The 21,601-nt window shown below is 41.6% G+C and overlaps 1 protein-coding gene across 6 annotated transcripts in view; it reads left to right on the top strand.

The window, feature by feature from the left end:
• Positions 1 to 21,601, top strand: part of elmo1 (engulfment and cell motility 1 (ced-12 homolog, C. elegans)) — a 98,320-nt gene extending 76,719 nt beyond the window's left edge. For all 6 annotated transcript variants that reach the window (XM_071499672.1, XM_071499677.1, XM_071499675.1 and 3 more), the window contains 6 exons: positions 9,257 to 9,420; positions 12,089 to 12,201; positions 16,039 to 16,146; positions 16,515 to 16,597; positions 18,736 to 18,813; positions 20,096 to 21,601. In XM_071499672.1, the coding sequence (XP_071355773.1) occupies positions 9,257 to 9,420; positions 12,089 to 12,201; positions 16,039 to 16,146; positions 16,515 to 16,597; positions 18,736 to 18,813; positions 20,096 to 20,296 (747 nt within the window). In that variant the 3' untranslated portion in view covers positions 20,297 to 21,601. The remainder of the gene's footprint in view (positions 1 to 9,256; positions 9,421 to 12,088; positions 12,202 to 16,038; positions 16,147 to 16,514; positions 16,598 to 18,735; positions 18,814 to 20,095) is intronic.

Raw genomic sequence — 21,601 nt, forward strand, 5'->3', positions numbered from 1 at the left:
TTTCCTCTAATCTATTATATCTCTTTCTTTTTGTCTTTCTCTTTCTCTCCCTCCTGCTCTCCTCTGTCTTTTCCACCTCCTCATTCTTGTCTCTCGACCCCCCCTCCACCCCTATTGTTGAATTCAGACAGGCTATTTATATCTTTCTGCCTGGCTGCCTCACCTCCCACTCCCTTAACAAGGTTTGCTTTATTGTTTCTGCACGTGTGTATGCGCACTCGGACAGTGTGTGAATGTGTGTTTGTACTTGCGCCACGACAAATGGGTTTGTGCGGTGTGCTGTTTTTGTTTGTATGTTGTTGTTTTTGTGTAGCAAGAGTAGAGGGTAAATGTCATGCTCTGCGTCTATGCAGGGACCTCTTTTTTTCACGAGTGTAGGCATTGTTGGTCCACTCACTCAGCGAACACCAAAGCTAAGCTCACCAATCAGACCAGAGCGATCATCAACCATTAGCATCAAACTGTCAGAGTTGCATGAGCAGAGATGCAGAGCTAACATTTTTGCTTTGTTGTATATCAAGATAATGATCTTGTTGTCTCATCTCCACAACAAGTCACTTGAAATCAGCGGGGGAAAAGACAAGTAAACTAATTTCTTCGTTCTCTTCGTCCTCTGATTTTGTTATTTATCAATCCACTCATTTATATATGTCTGTTTCTTTGAGTGAGCGTGCATTGCTATGAAGATGTGTGTTGTATGCTTTTGTAATGTAATGCTTTTTGTCCACAGTCCACAGTATGTACTTTAGACTGCTTACAGACGTTAAAAAGTCTCTAAAAAAGCTTTTGTGTGTGGGTGTGACTTATTGTGGATGCATGCTGGGATATGGCAGCTGTAAGCCTTATCATTAGTATCATATTATAATCTGTTTTTGATGTATCTTTCAGCCACACACATTCAGTAATGCAGTTAACACATATGCAAGAGCAAATCAAGAGCAGCACATCACTTTAGAAAACTGCTAATATATAGGATGGTAAGACTAAATAGTCAGAATATTAATTTTTGAATCTGCTATCCTCGTTCTCCTTGATATTCTCTGCCATGCTTGAGATTTTTTACTGAAGTCCCGGTATGATCAGAGAGTCGGGTCGCACAAAATGAATTTTACCACCATTCTTATTTGGAATGAACCAGCCACCATAAACTCCTCTTCCTGCCCCTCCCTGAATCCTGTTGTGTGATGTGGAAATCAATGCATTTGCTGCAAAACCTGGTGGGAAATGCAGCAGCTCTCTCTGTAGGCAAAATAGCCTCGCAATGTGCAATGTCACACTTGCATTTTTGGTGTAAAAGCCCTGTAACTGTCCTAAATGGATGATGTTTGCATTTTTTATGGAGAACTTGGATGACTTCATTTCACCAGACAAGTTCAATCAGATCCAAAAACGCACTAGAAACAGATTTTTCAGATATTATTTCTACCCAGCAGTGATGCATTATCTGTAGACTGCAGGATAGTGCTTGTCCCTGATGAGGCTTATCTCATATAATGAAATAATACCTGTTTTGATGTCCTTGAATAGATGTTTAATCACAACCAATTTGCTCATCCCTGCGGGACAATTAATGCACAATGTTCATATTCCCAGCAACAACAGTGTCATAATAAAACACTCATTAATGCAATGTTGTGCACAAGCCAAGGTCAGCACTTGGCTTTCATCAGCATTTCTTGATAGACTAACCGTTAAGTGGCAGTTTCCCAGGCGGCTTTGCTCTCCAGTCATCCATATGGACTGTGCTGCACGTCACGTCGAGCTGGTTGTTGAAAAAGAGCCCCTCTGACAGTTTGTCTAGGCGTGCAGTACTGGGCCTCTAAATACGGCAACAACAACAGCTAGCAGCAACAGCCAGCGTTGACCTGCATCACTCATGCAGAAGGAAGAACAGGACTAATAGAGGGGAGTCTCCAGATTTGTTAAGTGTGAGTGTGTACATAGGATATCAGTTATTTACATAGAATAGTCACTCGTAGTATTGTTTTGTGTGTGTTTGTGCTCGTTCATACTGTGTACAAGACGGAATAAATTAGTATATCTGCAGCAGCTGTATGTATATAGAGAGTGTGTATATCAACCTTGCCCTTAGTGCAGTATGTGCTGTTCCCTGCAGTGCTTTAATGCCGTCAAACAGGTCCCTGAGGCATTCGCTAAAAGAGGAAAGATCTGCTTTTCTCTGCACTTTTAACTTACATGTACCCCTAACCACTCTGTCTTATTTTATCGAAATATTCAGATACAGATACTCCTTACATTGGAGCCATGGAGGGTAGATACATAATTGAAATTTTAATGGATGAAAGTGGTGTCTTTCCACTTAGATGCTCTCAGCAGTCTTAACCCAGAGCCATGGCAGGGCTGTCAGGAGAGTCTAACAAGAAAAGCTGAATATACTAAATGTAATCTGGGAGTTTGGCTGCTGTTTAGCATTCACTGCTCTTCACCATCTCTGTAACTACACCCTGACAGCCTCTTGTTTGGCATTAGGAACCATTAATATGGTCATCTACCAGTCCCATTAACAATGTTTTTGATAGAATCACAAATATGTGACATAATGCTGTGAAACTGTAAAAGATCATTATCAAGGCTGCAGCTAACAGTTTCTTCATTATCGAGGAATCTGCTGATTATTGTCTTTATTAGTAAGGAAGTAAGTAAGCTTTATTTAAAGAGCACCTTTCAAAACCTGGGGTGCTGTACAATAAAAGCATTTAAGAAATACATAAAACATGAGATAAATCAATTTACATAATATATTAATCAATTAATGATTACAAATCAATGGTAAAATCCCAGAAACTAATGAAAAATGTTTTTCCCAGCACCCAAGATGATGTTTTCACATTGCTTAATTTTGTTTGAGACTTTGTTTGCCTATTAATTTGGTCTTGATAGACTTAGATCAAGAATCTAATTAATAAACTAATCGTTTCAGTGATGCTGAAGAGTTGTTGTCAACAGTTTCACCGCTCTTAACATGTCACGTTTTGCAGTCCACGCTAAAGGTGAAGCAGTTTCACCATCCAAATACTGATAAAGGTTGCCCCGTGTCATCGCCTTAATGTCACCTCATCTGAGTTGCTTACAAATGTTGTCTGTGTAGCCATCATGTCTGTCACACCCACGACAGCTGACATGCACAGCAGCATGGACCGCTGTTACAGCTCAAGCTTTTTCTAGTCCAAGCCAGTGGGAAGCACAGCACTACACTGTGTTGTGACCAAAGCAAAGCCGTGTGTGTGTGTGTGTGTGTGTGTGTGTGTGTGTGTGTGTGTGTGTGTGTGTGTGTGTGTGTGTGTGTCAGACGGAGATCTGTGTTTTGTTGTGCCTCCCCCCAAATGTCCCCTCGCACAGACCACGGGGGTGATGGATAGCAAAAACCAGCACAGTTGGCATTGTTGGCATAGATTAATGTCACTACTGTTTCATAAAAAGAAACCAGAAGGAAACAGTGTCTGTGTGTCTACATACTGTGTGCACAAACAAGAGTCATCTTTGGCTTGTTAATACTTGATTTGACTTCACTCTGTTAGCTAGACTCATGGCTAAAGTCGCAGTTGTTTAATGTCCTAGAATATAAAATAATTTGACAGCTTTAATAGCGATTTATCAGTGACAACAGAGGCGTTGTCTTAAGTTTAGTCATTAATCTCCTACCACAAATGTGTCCTTTTTTCAGTCAGCTTCCAAAACGCGTATTTGCATTTTTATTCAGTGTGTTTTTATCAGCTTCTAAATTTAATACAACCCGCACCAGACTCATCACTCTGTACAGCGTGATAAGACATAGGCATCCTTTCATGTCCATCTCTCTGGCATTGTTTTATTTTTAATAAAATCATGGTCAACTTTGAAGGAGATAATTATTAACTGAACACGGGACATAGGAGGTAAAATGTAATTACCATTTCAATAACAGGGAAATGGATTCCCTGTATTGTGTTTTTCTTCTCTGTATTTAAAAAGGCCCTTGACAGAAGTGAGCATGCACGTGTATGTGTGTGTGCTTACATGTGTGTGAATGCTCTCTCTTGTATGTATGCGGGCGTGCATGTTTTACCAGCTTCAGAGCCTCAGATAGACAGATGCACTTCAACGACGGTCCCATTATCACCACGTGAGATTGACTTTTTGATTGCTTTCAGCAAAGTCATTATTCTGTGATTACCGCCCTATTATTTGCCCACCAAAGAGCCTCTCCAGCACGGTTTCCAGATTTCTTCACCTGGGTTTGAGTGGCGGGTGAGCATTTGACTGACAGCTGGTAAATGATGTCATTAGCATCCTCTTAGGTAAATGGAGCAGAGGCGACAGTCGATTGGTCGCTGGGAATGGGACGGTAATTTGTTACGGGTGAAGCGTGGTCGATGATGGATGGTGGGGCGACTCTGGGAGAGAGGAACTGCCCAACTGTCCTGTTTGAGCAGAAGCTGAAAGGAACTGAGGAGGAGAGTGAGGATGAAGGAGAGTGGCAGATGAGTCAGTGCGGCCATCTCTTCGTTACGTGTACGAGATGGCTCATGGGACAGCGTTTAATTACTTTTGCTGACACTTGCTCTGGTGTCTAACGTCCCTGCAAACGAGCTACAAGAGAGAATGATGGCCTGTTGTCTGGGAGAGATTAGGGAGTGTGAGAGGGAATGTGGTGAAAGACAGAAATAAAGGTGGACAAGATAGAACCGATAAATCTCGGATCAACAAGAATAGAAGCACAAGATGAACAATTCTGCACTTAGATCATCGTTGCTAAGATGACGCCAGCACAAAACTGAACCTAAATTTATCCTGATGTGAGAGTGAGCTCAGCCGGCGAAGTTTGTTTCAGCGCTGACGTCACCTCACCTCTACCAAGGTGCTCTCTGAGAAATCAGCGCACGAGGAAGAAGGATGGCGATAAAATATTCATAATGCCCCCACCCACCCCTGCCCCCACCCCGCGCCCTGTTGTGAAAGGACCATGTGTTCGTTTTAAATGGGATGAATATTCGCAGAGTTAATTAGCATGAGTGCAGCCACATGGGCCAACAGAATTGTTTTCCTGCCAGAGACATGACTGAAAACAAGGCATATTAATGAACACTCCCCAGGGAGGGCTCTGCTGAAACACCAGGGCTGCGTGGCGGTCGGTCTCTGGAGATCAGGTTTAGGTTGGAAAGGAGGCTGCAGGTGACGGTGAGATCCGCCTTTTAAAAGCTTTTATGATTGCAGGGAACGACGAGAGAATCTGTTTTTGTTTACAATCTGCAATCTTCACTGCAATCCACATCATAACTAAAACTGAGGTCATCAAAGCTCAGTCTTTGTTTCTCCTGTCATATTATTTTCTTTATTTTTAAATGGCTTCTTAAGGGAGGAATGTTCTTTCTAGAAACACTGACAGGCCATTTGTAATCTTAATGGGAATATAAATTAATTTGAGGCATTATCATCAGGATTATAAGCGTGTGTATGTGTGTGAAAATTTATGATAGGCAGCTTGGTGAAGCTGTGATTAAAAGTGGTGGGCAGCAGTGATGAATCTCTTGTAGCATGATTGCAAGCTGTGGCTTCTTCCACTCGTCTGGACATTTTTCAGTTCGAAGGGGGGAGGATGAGGAGGAGGAGGAGAGGCTGCGGCTGAGAGGCCAGTCCTGGGGGTAGTAAATCTGCTGCTGGCTGGTCCCCGATTTCTCCCCATGAAAATATGAGGTATAGGTTAGAGGGAAGCACAGACAAAGACAGAATACACAACAGCCTTGCACAGAGATGACACTCACCAGTGAGAGTTAGCAAAGATATGTTCTTAGCTGTTTCAGCTGAGGAAGGAATGGACAGCTGTATTTATGGATGGATGAGAAGGAACAGACAGACGTGTGAACAGAAAAACAAAATCCTCCTTCTCAGTACTGGCTTCAACAAGCCTGCATCTCAGCTCAGTCCGTGCACACTCACCTACAACAGGTCTTGACTGGTAGGGATGGAAAGGGTTTACCTCTGCCCTCTAGTGGTTGCCTTCTGACTTAGGCATTTGCATTTTTGCTTCTCTGTTACGCTTTTGAAACATGGCTAAGCTCCATGAATGTCGGAGCAAAGCGGAGCTGGTCTTCATCATGAAAATAATCATAAATTATCCTGCTTCTTCTATGACTGTGTTGACATGCAGTAAACTACAGCGACTCTTGATACTGTCTGCAACTTCCTGTTCTGGTTGATGTTCCTCCTTCGCCCTCGACTCAAGTGCAGTTCCTACCAAAGACAACACAGAGAATATACCTTTATGAACTGTGACGGCATCAGTTTGTTGTTTTAGACTATTGCATCATTATTATTTCATTACATTGTTGTTATACTTTATCCCAGCCCGGAACGCTGCTTCTTTTTTAAAGAGCTGAGATCCTTATTTGAACTTTTGTCTGCTTCTGTCAAAGGGAATTTAAAGAAGATACTTGTGCTGAGTCACTGATGTCCTGCATCGGCCTTAATGCCAGTTAGACTTGGATCACACCAAAGAAGACCTTGTGCACTGCTGTGGTCTGTGTCAGAGCTTTTGTAAATAGATCAGACAACAAGGGTTACACAGGGTCCAAATGTAGACTCATTAAAACTAATTTCAGAGCTCAACTGTAACATTGCTCAACTCTTGAATTGATGCTTAAAAGTATTTACAGTAATACCAAATAAATCTTCATGTGACCTGACAGACCTCTTTTCTGCTGTTTTCACCATTTTGGGATGTGTTTATTTTCCAAGGTCAATTTGTTGCCCATTTGTTAGAAAATACACTGATTACCGCCTCTGAACATATTTGCATTCCAAAAGCTAATCCCTGGATTAAATTGTGTAATCATTTATAAAATGATTTTTTTTTATTATGGTGGGAGCTCAGTATTACCTTCAGGGCTTATCAGAGCTACAATTAGAAATGGATCCATTCTTTTTTCTGGCGCTCTCGCTGTACAACATCCCAGAGGGGCACTTTGAGTCCAGACCAGTTCTTTATGCATTTTAACACAGCAAATACGATACTGATTCAACAGGATTATCCTCAATCGCCTGTGTCTTCTTTAGTTTTTGGTGCTGGGTCGAGGTTTATGCAGTTCATGTTTCATTTTTAGCAACTGATGTCTTCTATTTTTAATGCGCTCACCCCTGGCTTAGTCTGACTAGTGAGAGTCCAGAGGTTAGCAAGTTGATGAGTAATCGCCTTGCAGTAAGCACAAACAGCAAGAACAATATTACATAAGACTATATTTGGGATCTTGGCTCACTGGGTATTGGCATGGTTGTTAAGGTTGAAAAGCCCAGATGAAACTGAATAGTACAGAAGAGGACACCAGACCAATTATAAGCAAAGTCCATAAACCTTTCCCTGCATGTATAAGTGCAAACATGCACACAAAACATCCTCCTTAACTCTTATTGTCTCTCAATATAATAGAGTCGACACATTGTGAGGAAGTGTGTTTGCAGAGGCTTGGAGTACTTGTGTGTTCTCAAGCATTTGATCAAGAAGGCAAGCAGAGGAAAGAGAAAATACAATGAAGCAAAATCAAAGCGAACAGAAGGGGAGACAGTCTATTTCGTCTGTCACCTCACTATGATCTGATCCAGTGAATCAGCATCTGCAGGCCCAGAGGCAGCTGCTAACAAGGCTGATCCATAATCAGGGCTGCTTGTCACGTCTACAGTCCCGCTGCCTGCTGTAGCTAGAACAGCACTGCTCAGTTTGGCCAAAGAAATGTTGAGAAGCCAAGTCAAGTTTGTTTTTATGGCCAAGTATCACATATAGTGTCGGCAGGTTTTACAGGCCCACTTCAACCCAGGCTCTGTAAGATATTCAGTTGTGAGAGGAAACCGTTGAACCATTTCAGCACGTTAGGAGTTACCTTTGCTTCCAGTCATGTCCCATGTGTGTAAGCCGAATACCTTCACAAATAATGGGTTATATTAGTTTTCAAATCCTAATTATGCGAAATGCAAATCACTTGTCAGAGAGCAAAGCTAAATGGAAGCAGCTGTCATTAAAGATTTCAGCTTAGGAGTAATTTTCCAGGGCTCGAGCGTATACGTGCTGAGGGATGAGGAGATTTTATACTTTGGAAAGAATCAGTGCTGGGCTTTAAATCCATTTTGCATCTTAATGAGATTAAGCACCATTGTGTTCAGGACCTTGGTTTGTTTGGTCACTGGTTTTGGTCTCATCCAGTGTTCAAGGCTCAAAGACGTCAACTCACCTGAAAGCAGTAGTAGTTTGTTGGGATCACAGAAAGTCGCAATTTATTAACAATTCAGTTATTTAATAGCTATTTCTACTCAAATGGAGAAGCTGTTCTGTACTAACTGATACTTCAAATGACAGAAGATGTGTAGATCTGAGTTGCATATGTCTTGCTTCTATTTTATTTAGATCAGATTTTATAATAGTCAAGTACAAATGTATGAATTCCAGTTTACATCTGTTTTTATCACATTTTCTAATTAAATTCTCATTTTATCTGCATAAATGTAAGATGATGCCTTTTTTCTAGTCTGTGTTTGTGGTCTGTGTTAGTTCAGGGGATTGATAGTGTTTACTACTGCTCACTTCTCAGTGTTCATATTGTTAAATTTTAATGATTCTAATTCACAGTGCATCAATCTTAAATGTGTGTGTGTGTGTGTGTGTGTGGCTCAGCATTTGCCCGTGTGTCCAACTGAGGAGAGTGTGTGCAGACTTAAGTTATCTCCTGACAGTAATGCATATGCATTAGGCTAATTGATGTGGATATGCATGATGTGTTTTATGTGTTGTGGTGGAACGTTTTCTTATTGTATTGTTACCTCCGTTGATCACAAAGACCCCTCGAGTGGGATTGATGACTTGGAACACCACTCATGTCGTGCCTCTGCAGCCAGACTAATGGTATTAGCTTGCCGGGGTATTACAGACAACGTTCTGTCATGCATTTCACTGATGCATGATACTGGGGCTAACAGTTGAGTAGCCACTGTTAAATTATTCTGCTTTGCTCTTTTCCCTTTAAGGCTCAGTGCACCAGACTGGATTACAGGCTCCAGTTCTGAAAAAAAAAATCTCATCATTAATCCTGTCGGGAACTGAACCACAGTTTATATACTACCCTGACTCCAAAAAATAGGGAGGGGCTTACTTCTGACTTCATGACTGTACTGACTATGTCTGTGGCTGATACAAAGACATACTTTTTACATGTTGCATCCATGATAATCTCACTCATCCGGCCCTCCTCTGTCTCTCTGTTCTCCTCTGCAGGTAATGCAGGTGGTGAGGGAGCAGATCATGCGAGCGCTGACTCTCAAGCCTAATTCCCTGGACCAGTTCAAGAGTCGCCTGCAGAATCTGAGCTACACAGAGATCCTGAAGATACGCCAGTCCGAGAGAATGAATCAGGAAGATTTCCAGTCCCGCCCCATCCTGTGAGTCAACCATTCAGTGTCCAGGATGATTGTTTCACACTGTAAAATCCAAAAATGCACCTGCACACTAAAGGGTTTATACTGGTAGCCTGAAGTCGCTCACAGGAGCTTGTTGGGCAGTTTAAGTGGTGACAAGATGCTTAATCTGAATAATGTTTACTATAATTTTATTTATGCTCACTGTAGGTGTGTCAGCTTTGTTTAAAAGGAAAAGTCACTCTCCTCATCCACCTGATCAAGTCTAAGAGTGAAATTAGGATATGCCTTGCAACTACAAACAGAGCTATGGTCATTAATATGCTGTAATTATTTATATTTTCCTCTTTCCATTTGTCAACCAAATGCCAGCTACTGGCCTCAAGCAGGTTGCACCTGTGCTTTCTTCTCCTGATTGAAAATATGCATTAAACTCCAATTGTCTGCAAAAGGCGTTCCCAGTGAATACCCCATTAATGACCCTCCAGCTCATTAAGCATGGGGAGCTTGCCTGTAATAGATCATTCACTGACTGATCATGGATGCAGTCTCTGTAATGGAGAACATTGTTTTGTCCTGCCTGTATTTAATGGAGTAGCAAGCACTATTGAAAAATCGTTTCACAGAGTGAGCTTGTTCCTTTGAACAGTAATCAATGCTGAGCCAAGGGCTTATGAAATCAATATTGGAAGGGTAGAGACCAAACTTTTGAAGCCAATTAATCCAAGTGGACAAAGCAGAGCAAAGGTGAAGGAAGCTGTGGATAACTGTACCACAAAATACCTTAGCTAAAATAAAAGAGAGAGAAAAAATAAAATAGGTAAATTTTTTTTACCCAATTTCAATATAATAATAAGAGTATAGCTGAATGCAACAAGTTAGAGTCCAATCTCAGGCTGTTGACAAACAGCATTCTGGCAGAAGTAAGCGGTAAGTAATTGTAATCGAATCAGATGCTGACATGAAAAAGCACATTTTAACATTTTATCACAGCAGTGAGTGTCAAAGACTGATGAGTTTCCCGTCAGCAGTATGAGATGACACCAGGGTGGAATTTTCCTCTAATCAATACGGTACAGTCATGACTTGTAAACATAATGAGCAGAGCATGTCAGACAGCAGATTTAAAGGAGCTCTGTATTACCTGCTACAATTGCTGCCAATTTTCTGCCATCAATTACTGTAGGGAATGACTTCAGAGATCAAAAGAAGGTGAAGAGGAGCCATTATAGCTTCAGATCAAAGCTGTGTCTCTAGTAAAATGTCTGAGCTGAATTATTTAATGTCGTTTTCACCACAGATGGAGCAGAATTTGGAGGTGTTTCAATATCTTTTTTTTGTGTGTGTGTATGTATGCTGGAAGCTTTTCATTTACTGAAAGTTGCTTACACCAAGAAATAAAATCGTCATCATATAAAAATTTCACACAGCAGGTCAGCTCAGAACTGCTGAGGAAATACTAATGAGAAAATGTTCGTACACTATTTAATTTAATGCAACCTCCAGAAAATTAGGATGAAAAGTGGTTTAACTCAATTCATTATTGATTCTCTTTTCCGCTTGTGCTCTGCAGTATTTCACTGATGTGCTGTAAAGTTACTGTACATTTCCATAAGGTTTGAAATAGGGTTTTTGTGCCTCATTTCTTTCATCATGTTAACACGTGATACCAACCAGAGTGCTCCTTTTATAGAGGTTTGCCAGGGCAACACCTCAGCCCATTAATTCAGTTGTCTGTGATTTTCTGTGTTTGCCGGAAAGAGCGAGTTTAAATTGAAACTGGAGCTATTTCCTAATAAGACAGAGCAGCCAGACCATGTAAAAGCCTCAGACAAAAACAGTCTCACATGTCTCTAGCTTGATCAGAAGGATGGTATGAGAGGCGCTCATGCCGAGCTATCACCATCCATCCTTCTGTGATAAGCAACGCCTCCCCCACTAGCTGTTTCTTTAAAGATGTCAGAGTGAATGTCCGACTACAGATCAATGTAATGACTGGAGTCACTGATGAGGCAAACACATAGACAAGGGGGGAGAGCAGGGAGAAAGATGAAGGGAGACAAGTGCTGATGAGCATGACAGAGAGAGGGAAAAGAAAGAAGGGCAAAAACGTGACCATGACTATGAGAGAGAGGCAAATTTTTATGTGCCTAGAAAATCTGAAATCTCTACACAACCTGCGTATTTAGAATAGAATAGAAACAGGATGAAAAGTAAATTGGAACAGAAAAGACTCAAGTATAATGGCAAGAAAAGATGGGGAGCAGCACTGCTCAGACAGATAATATACATAATTCATGCTGACTAGTGTTGTGTGCTTCGCATTCATATGCAGCACAGACACACATACATGTAGATGCATGAATAAATGACAGTGATCCAAGCAGGAGCTGGAGCGGCACAGATTTCCACCAGTCAGCCTTTTGGGACGCTGTATGACATATTTCTGAGTGTGTGCACTGTGAATGTGCATGCATGTGTGGAGGTTCATGTGCTTCTTTTCTTCTTCTTCTCTGTTCCCTCCTGACAGATGAATATTGCACGCTGGCGGGAAACCTAGGCTAAATGTAATAGAATTCACTTCCAGGTCTGAGAGCGCTCCATTGCCTGCTTGCCGCCCTGGACAGGAGTGCAGGAGACAGAATTTAGATAATTCTCTTAAACCAATAACGTGCGTTTGTTGTATCTGCAGGGAGCTGAGGGAGAAGATCCAGCCAGAGATCATGGAGCTGATCAAACAGCAGAGGCTCAACAGGTTGTGTGAGGGAACCTGCTTCAGGAAGATCAGTAGTCGCAGGAGGCAAGGTGAGAGACACAGTGCTCAAACGCGATCATAACCACATACACACTGAAATTCACATCTCTGTCTGCTGCGTCCACACAGACCCTTGTTCTGTTTCTTTCCCCCGTCTCCCTCAGTGTGTTTGTTCTTTACCCCTCCCCTCCGCACCCCGACTCATCGTCTTATTCCCTTCACTGTATCGAAACGCCACAGGAGATATTTTATCACAGGAGATCTTCCAAACAGTGGACTGCTGTGGTTCTGCTGTCATGATCGCTCACAAGAGCTTTCTGGCTCTCTCCGCCTTTGGGGCAGAGACACATAGAGACAGGCTGCCTCTGTTACTCAAGAACATACATGTCTTTCTGTCTTAAAATGCACAATTGCACTGCCTTCCCTCCTTTTGCCCCTGCATACACAGATACATGGCAAGAGAAAGCTTTGAGAAAAGAAATGAAAGAAGTTACACACAGGGTGTGCTGAAAATGATGAAGCAGTGTATCTTTTACTGGGACATAACAGACAATTTGTGCCATGGCACACATCAAGGGCTGCAACTTTCAGAAGATATTTTACATACTCACATTTAAGTTCATTAAGGATGTCTGTTTTGTCCACGGTGCCAAGCCCTGTCAAGATATTTGGGCAAGCAAAATCTCATAACCACAGACACAGAGCTTTCCTTGGCTTAATTTAGTGAAAGTATTGATGTATTCCTTCTTATAGTGAGAGGAAGATGGATACAAAGGGAAAATCCCAGCAGCCAGCTCAGACAGGAGCCTGTTCGCATCTTTCAGCCTAATATCGTGTTTCACACTCGCTGCCACTAGAGAGAAAGGGAGAGAGGAGGAGTGGAAGGGGGATAGAGAGGAGCAGCAGTGATAGCATTTAGCCTGTGTAATATACTGCACTTCAGTCAAATAGGGTTTAATCTGCTTGAGACCTGATCCCTTCATTTCACTGTCCTCCCTCTTGCACTTTCCTTCACCCCTCTCTGTCACTTTTCTCTCTGTCTACATACATACAAATACATTAAATAAAAAAAATTTTAAAAACCCAGTGATGAGCTCAGGTTGCTGTTATTGTATTATTGTCATCGGCTACCCTGCAGGAACTGTGCTTTCCAATAAGTCAAATCAAATTGAGTAAGACCTGGTGGTTTTTCCTTCTTACATCAATGTATTCTGACATTTTCATCATGATTCATTTTGGCAGCTGTCATCCAGATGTTGTCAAAGCTGGGTTATAGAAACAAAAAAACTGAACAGAAACATAAGGGGGGGGGGGGGTTGTTGCAGGACAGATGTTGAGGTGGAAGGCATCATCCAGATTTAGTATCAGACAGTTTTCGCTGCTTCCGGTCAGCTGATTTATGCTCGTCTCGGCTTTTGTGGCAGTGACTTCCTGTGAATGAGCTCATATAACAATATCAGAGTTATTACTTAAGAGATCCTAGAAAGCTTGTCAAAGGTATTGAGGACACATGCACATATAAGCAGGCAGCCACACGCATACCAAATACAGAAACAAAACTATTAGCCATTCAGGAAGAGTAGACCCACACACAGTATATAAAGCAGTTCATGAGCCTCACTGGATTTAATTTAGCGCAGTAGCCTGTAGGGTTACACTGGCGTTAATCTGCTGCAACAGTCCGCTGACTGTAGGGAGCTGTCTCCCTGCTGCAAGCTAGCTGTAGCTGTCTTTGCCTCTGAGGACACTCAAGTCAAGGACATGCTGTTTCTCCACATTACTCGTGAGACCCCTTCCCTCTCTGCCAATCCTGCTACCACCTTCACATGTCTGTCTCTTCATCTGTTCCCCTCACTCTGATCTCTCTTCCCTCCATCCGTACATATCTAACCTCGCCTCCCGCCTCCTCTCTGAGCTATTGTTCTCGCGCTGGTCCTTAATAGTATATCCATGCATTGACAATGTAAAGAGCCATTCGTCTTGCAGAGCTTAGGCAGGCTGAAGATGAATAAAATGAGCACTATAGAAAGCGTCATTTTCACTTGGTGCTCACATGAAATAAGACAATAAATCAAGACAAGTTTGTTGCATACATAAGCTCAAGTTTGGTTAATTGGTCTATTTTTTCTCAGACAAACATTCACAATCTTTATACTTTTATATAGTAATTCTCTGTTCTGTGTGCATTGACACATCTTTTTTTTTTTTTTAAACATAGATAAAATGTCCCCCCCCCCCCCCCCCCACTCTTCCCTCAGCATCTTGTGCAACTATTTCAAAGTCCTCCAGCCTGCAGGGACTCAAGTGCCTACATCAAATATTAATTTAGCTGACTTCAGTGGATATGACTCTTCTCTCTCCTCCAAAGTGCCAGTCTGCCCATTACACGAGGAAGCTTCTCTCTAAAAGCTCAGGTTGATGGTGTTTTGAAATTTGGAAGAAAGAGTACTACCTGTACAGTCTTTTAAGTGCAGGGTACTGGCAGGTAACAGCACTTGGGGCTCAGGGAAGTGTGCTTTGTGTAAATACTGCATTAAAGCAAAAGTAAACTTGGAAATTTGGCCTCTTTCTGTTGAATCTTATTATTCTGGAGTTTGACTCAAATTAAAACAGTTTATAGTTTGAAATTATACAAGAATTAAATTAAACCCAAAATGGAGACATGGTGTCCTCCGGGCAAAGAACGAACATATGTGCTTGTATACAGACACACAAGCACACACAAATGAGTTGATAGCGTGTCCCTCCGCTCACAGCCACCACACACATCCCTATCTGCTCCCCATGGACCTGTGCCACTCTGCACCAGCCTGGCACCGCCAACTGTCTATTTTCAGCAATTAGGATTTGGACCGTGCCACCCATGCACACGCCAGCCAGACCTCCCCAGTCTGTGCCCACTCAGTGCCAGCTCAGCTCAGTGCCCACCTTGGCAGGGAAGCTCCTAAAGAACACCAGGCTGGCCGCAGAGGCTGCTGGTGGAGGCAGCGAGCGGTGCTTTATAGACACAGCTGGCAGATACAGGCCCCCACTGCTGGACGATCACTCATGACATCAGCCAAGAGAAAAGTACACTAAGCTTGATTTATGTCCTCTTAATGTGGCAATTAAGTCTTACTTTATTTATGTTTCACCTTTAACACATTAAGACCTTTATAGAGATAATAAAGATAATTTCAGTTTTTAATTTAATCTTAGACCTGAGTGAAGCTGTCTCAACAACAAGTATTCACTTGCATTATGAACATGAAAAAAAACCTGAATGCATGATTTGAGCATAAAATTGTTACTAGGCACTGAAATATTAGTAACTTCCTCTTTTTTATTATTATTATTTTGTTATTTCAATGAGCACATGTTTATGCTTTCTTTTTTTTCTCACATTATCTCAGCCATAGTTGGTGCTTTCTGTGGACAGATTAGACATTCTGGACCTTGTGTCTCTGCTGGGGACCTGCTACTTGTTTGAATTCCATTTTTCTGTTTAAAAGAAAATAAGTCAAGTCACAGTTTTACACAGTCGTGGGTTTAATCTTTGCCGGAAAGAAACCCCAGGATGTCCTCTCTTCATCTTGATCCTGAGTGTGTATGTTGTTGTTGAATCATTGTTAAAACGATGAAGGCCAACTGTCTGTTTTGTTGCCCATCAAGACACCCCCCCTCATGCCCAGCATCGCAGCCCATCTGTGGATTTTCCTCAAGGCTGTTTTCTTTTTTTTTTTTTCTTCTTTTTTTTTTGTCACAGAATTTTTTGGCATGCTAATTTTCTCCTGTTGATGACTCATGCAATCCCATATGATGTCTTATAACAGAGAGTTATTTCATAACTCCTCTAAATTGGTCTCCTCCTCCCCTTTGTTTTTCTTTCCCCTTACTTTTTCTTCCAGATAAGTTTTGGTATTGCCGTCTTTCTCCGAACCATAAAGTCCTGCACTATGGAGATCTGGAGGAGAGCCCTCAGGGCGAGGTGCCCCACGACTCTTTACAGGACAAACGTAAGTGTCAATTGAATTATTGATAGTCTTATTGTGTCACTACTGTGACACAGTATGCATTTTTTATTGCATTTACTTATGCCATGCAACTCATAATATTTATGAAAATATGTATTTCCTACAAGACTACTGTCTTTGCCCCTGTTGAAGGCATACATAGCCCCAAAACACAGTATGAGCAGTGACAAGCCATTGCCAAGAGTCAGTGTTAACATCACTGTGACTTACAATGCTTGCACAGTGGCAGACCTGGGGAGGATTTAAGTTTTAATCACTTGTATAAACCAGCCGCCCATCTGGGATGACACAGTTGTCACAGGGATGTTGTTGCTGCTGTTGTTGTGAATTCACTTCTGTCCTCTCTGCAGTGCCTGTGGCGGATATCAAAGCTGTTATCACCGGCAAAGACTGTCCTCACATGAAGGAGAAGGGAGCCCTGAAGCAAAACAAGGTGTGTGTGTGTGTGTGTGTGTGTGTGTGTGTGTGTGTGTGTGTGTGTGTGTGTGTGTGTGTGTGTCTGTGTGTCTGTGCGCGCGTGTGTGCGTGTGCGGGTGGGTGGGTGTGTAACCAGGCAGGAGATTGTGTTTCTGTGTGCATGAGAGTTGCATAACATGATGTCAGTTACATAATTTTGCTTTGGGAAATAACACAATAACTTGTGTCTCAGTGCTCGGCCCAGAGAGACAGATCCATCAGCGGCGTTGTGTGGAAAATAAATCGCAGAGTCGTCCTTTAGCTGCACAAATCAAACAAGAGCAGCTAAAAACATACTGACATCTTTTCTTTGCTGTTTAAATTTGAGAGTAACACATTGGCTTGCCCTCTGTGGTACCTTAACCAGGATGAAAGAGCCATCTTGTGTGTGTCTGTGTACACATCACACCTTCCTTTCCTGCACTTTGTCTCTGCAAACCGTCACACCCCCCGCCCCCCAACCCCCTACGGGACTCTGATATATTGGATCTTGGATAAATAGCCTTGAAGACAAAGGAGCACGCCTCCTTCCCGCTTTGTCTCTTTTATTACCTTGTCGATAAGCACAGGTCGAGGAGAATGACCCGAGGGGGGTCTGTGGGCCGTCTAGCAGGCCTGTCCCAGCCGCGTGAATGAGAACACAAGCACATTTCATTACTCACTGTTACAAGGCCAGCCAAAGTCACCTCTGCGGGCTTTAGAGCAGAGCTTGCTTGTGGACCATTTGTGGGACACTGAGACAGAGGTGGGAGGGTGGGGTGGCAAGCAGTGTTTTCAGATTCACTGTCATGTTCTGCCACATGTATTCATCATAAGCACTTATTTGATTGCTTTCACTATGATATTTTTTTTCTAATTATTCCATACATCGTATATCTCCTATATGTACTCAGGGCCATATTTACCTCTTTTCAGACACCCTCTGTGCTGCAAGATATGCGTGTCATCTAGAAAACAGGTGCACCGACCTGGAAGAGCAGTTTGCCTGTCATCTGTGCTGCACTTTGCAATCTCATTACTGAAGCAAACCCTTTTGTTTTATGTACATTTTAAAAGGAAGATCACGCAAGAAACTGGTCCATATAGGATAAATGTGGATGATTGCATGTTCTGCTGCATTTAGGAATGTTCATTGAGTTTGCGATGGCTCCAAGTTGTGTGGAAAATCGTCTGCGTCTAAAGACCAGTTGCAGATTTGCGCAGCTACAGTACATTAAAATAAGGCCGTTTGGGGGAGGCAAGAGAAATTCAATTAACCCGTATTTCATTTGAATAAAATGATAGCAGACAGAGCGACACAAGAAGAGGGGCTGCACTTAATTAGTTCATGAACAAAAAAAAAAACAACCTTTAAAGAGAGGATTAACAAATAAACACATCCTTTTTATTAGACCACGTAAAGAACAGAGCTGTGTGTGCGTGGTCATAAACTCAACCTGCTGCTCCACTCTATATTTGACCATGCAAGCAGCTCTAAGGCTAGCAGTGCTGGTCCACCACCTTTTTTTTTCCTGACTGAAATATCTCAACAAATGGTTTGCCATGAAATTGTGTATGTCCACAGTAACCTCATTACGTTGCTTCAGTAATAAATGTTTCTATTCAACATCACTACACATTTTCTTCTCTGAGCTTCCTGACCTGAGACAAATCCCACCACTGAACTGCATCTTTTAAGCTCTGCCTCACAAAATGTCCCTGGGTCGCAGCTCCAGATTGTGTAATTACCTGCTGCCTTGGTAAATCAGACACTAATTTCACGCAGATTGCAAGCACGCATTTAATGAATTAATTTCATGTATGCAAATCTGGATCTCAATGTCCCTATTCTGTTCTCACACCGCATCCAATTTATTTCCCATAGTAAACCATAGTGGATTTTGAGGGAATATACATGGAATCTAATATACAATTGGAATCTAAAGGCATCCCAAGTATTTGTGGAGGAGAGGGAGACTGCATTGGTATGGCAACATTGTGGTGTAAATCTCACCTGTTCTTTCTTCCTTTTTACCTCTCTATCCCAACTCCACCACTCTGTCACTATCTGCATCTTTGCACCATTTTCTCTCTCTCACCCCTCCTTCTCCGCCTTTCACTCTGTTCTCTGTCCAGGAGGTGTTAGAGCTGGCCTTCTCTGTCCTCTATGAGTCTGACGAGTATTTAAACTTTATTGCTCCTGACAAGCATGAGGTAAGCCAACACTGTCCAGCCCTGCGGTTGTTGACAGTGTCAGACAGAATGAACAACTGTGACTGCAGAAAGAGAGAGTATTGTCTATAAGCGAGTGTAGAAGTCACATATGTATTGGAAATTATCCTCACAGTGTATTTAACTGATACATTTGCACCATTTAGTGTACTAAATGTTTGCGTATTGTCCTTTTTTTTTAACCTTTCTCTGGCAGTTAAAAAAAAAAAAAAAAAAATCTATTGGGGAGCATATACCTCGAACATCTGGTTTCACCTACATAAAACAAAAACACAGCTATTACAGGTTTAAAATGAAAATCATAATTTAGAGACTTATGGATTAAATCCTCTATTACAATATATGTAATTCTATATTTCAACATCAATATACAGTACTAGCCAGTATGCTTTCTCATTGAAGACTGGTACTGTCAATTTTCTGGAAAAGACATGAGAAACTGTTAGATGTAATATTTATTATTTTTATGGATAAAAGATTTATCTTACCCAGCAAAGTAATACCTGGCAGATGAAGGTACATCATCACACTGATGCCAATAAAACCTCCTGCTTATGATTGATTTACCACTTTGTTCTGAATGGTTTAATATACTACTGAAGGAATCCTGGCAGACACATTTATATTGTCTGTATATGTTACCTACTTGCAACTTGGAACAGACTTTGATTTGAGGTGGCTCTCACTTGATTTGAAGTGAGAGCCACCTCAAATCAAAGTCTTGCATGGTTTGAGATTTAGGACAAATGTCTTAAAACAGCTCTCTGATAACAATAATAACTAATAACTATTTACTTGACAACTTAGCAAAATGAAAGGGAACTTTGGTGTTTCATTGATTATGGTATCATTATCACTCACCTAACACAAAGGCCTAAAGCTACAAGAGTCCCTCTTAGGGTAATATACATCATTTTCCTGCTGCTTGTATCCAGAAAACTTTTTTTAGATATATTTTTTTTAAAACGCAGAAGTTTGTAATTAGGGCAAGAGAGAAGAAGGTGTCCCTACTCTGTTTCTCCTGAGTCACAGTACACACAGACTTTTCTCCCTCGGTGGTGAGTTTCTTTAATGCCTGCAGTACTCTAAAGTAGGTGGCCTCTGCATGCTGTTAGCAGCTTCTGTTGAGTTTGGAAACACATCATTCTTAATTATTATTTGTAGAATTTTAGAAGTTTTAAGTTTTGTGTTCATGATCTCAGTTTCTTTCTGCCGGTTCTGATTTGTTTTAATTTTGGATCTACCTCTGTCCATGTCTCTGCAGTACTGCGTGTGGACAGACGGGCTAAACGCCCTCCTCGGTAAGGAGATGACCAGCGATTACACCAAATCTGACATGGATACCCTGCTCTCCATGGAGATGAAGCTCCGACTCTTGGATTTAGAGAATATCCAGATTCCTGAGGCCCCGCCCCCGATTCCCAAAGAACCAAGCAACTATGACTTTGTTTATGACTGTAACTAGACAAACAACCGTACAAGATCAAACCCAGACCCCCCCAGCACCTACTGTACTCACTGGACCAATCCCCTTTTCTTACAAACTGGAACAAAAATGAATAAAACCATACAATATAAAAATGAACTGTGATTGAAAGAAAAAGGATTTATTGAACTATTTTCCTCTTGCTTCTCACTAGACCTCTATAAGAGAAAAAATGGTGCACATTAATAGGCACTTGAGGGATTCGGGGGTTCGATGCAGAGCCATCAGGTTGCCATGGAGATGAGAAACCAGGAAGTATTTGTTTGGCCTGTTGTTGGTCATCCTGTGTCTTCTTCCTCACTCTCCTCCTGTGTCTGATGTTTCCAAACATTTGCTTCTTCTTCTCCGCCGAGGCGCCAGCCGTCATCTTGCTTGAAGATCGTTGTAGACAAATGCTTAGAAATTCTATTTGATTCAGCTTCCTTGTTGTCCTTTCTTATGTTTATTTTATTATTTTTCCTCAGGGCTTTTGTGTGGGGAGGGACGGTGGTTGTGTAGTTCAGGAGCAGGGAGGGACGGGGGTTTTGTGTTTTGTTGTCAACTTCCCAGCAGTATTTTCTGTCACATTCTCACTTACAGTATTTGTGGCAGCTAAATGTTTTCCAAGAGGCTGAACAGAGGGTTGAAGTACATTTTAAGATGAAGATGAAATACTTAGAAATAGTCTCTTATATCAACTCTGCCCTGCTACACAAATACTGAGGACTGTTAGAATAAGTCGATCATCAAAATCCAGGCTCTGTACTACAGTAAAAGGCCTCTCTTTTGAATATTTTAATGTTAATGTTATTATCCCACCGCTGCTTATTGCATAGTGTACACACCTACCCAGTGGCTTTGCCAAAAACAACCGTAAAAGCACCCCCATTGTGAAACACGCAGACAAACACACACTCGTCTCTCCCTCATTTGAGTCTCTCTCGTTGTAATGACTGCTGTACACAACATTCCTAAGCAATATTTGAGCTTTTTTTGTTTATCATGTGTAAGATGGTCATAATTTAGTGATTTTAAAATTGTGAAACTGCCAAGTAGTTGGTATTACAAAGAGGATGTTAGTATTTGGTCAAGGGAAGTTGTCTTTTTTTGTGTGATGAGGACTATATGGCCACAAAATTGAAAGTTTATGTATTTTTTTAATTTAAAAACAGATCATGGTTGTTATTTCTAGTATGATTTATATATTTTCCTCCCCTTCCTATTTAATACCTTCAGATGTTTTTCTTTAGGATTTTTCAAAGCCCCTCAAAACTGCTGTTTACATTAAAGATTTAAGAACCGTAA

Source organism: Trachinotus anak, unplaced genomic scaffold, assembly GCF_046630095.1.
Source record: "Trachinotus anak isolate AG129_WGS33_773 ecotype Australia unplaced genomic scaffold, CSIRO_AGI_Tana_v1 ptg000016l, whole genome shotgun sequence".
NCBI classification, from domain to species: domain Eukaryota; kingdom Metazoa; phylum Chordata; class Actinopteri; order Carangiformes; family Carangidae; genus Trachinotus; species Trachinotus anak.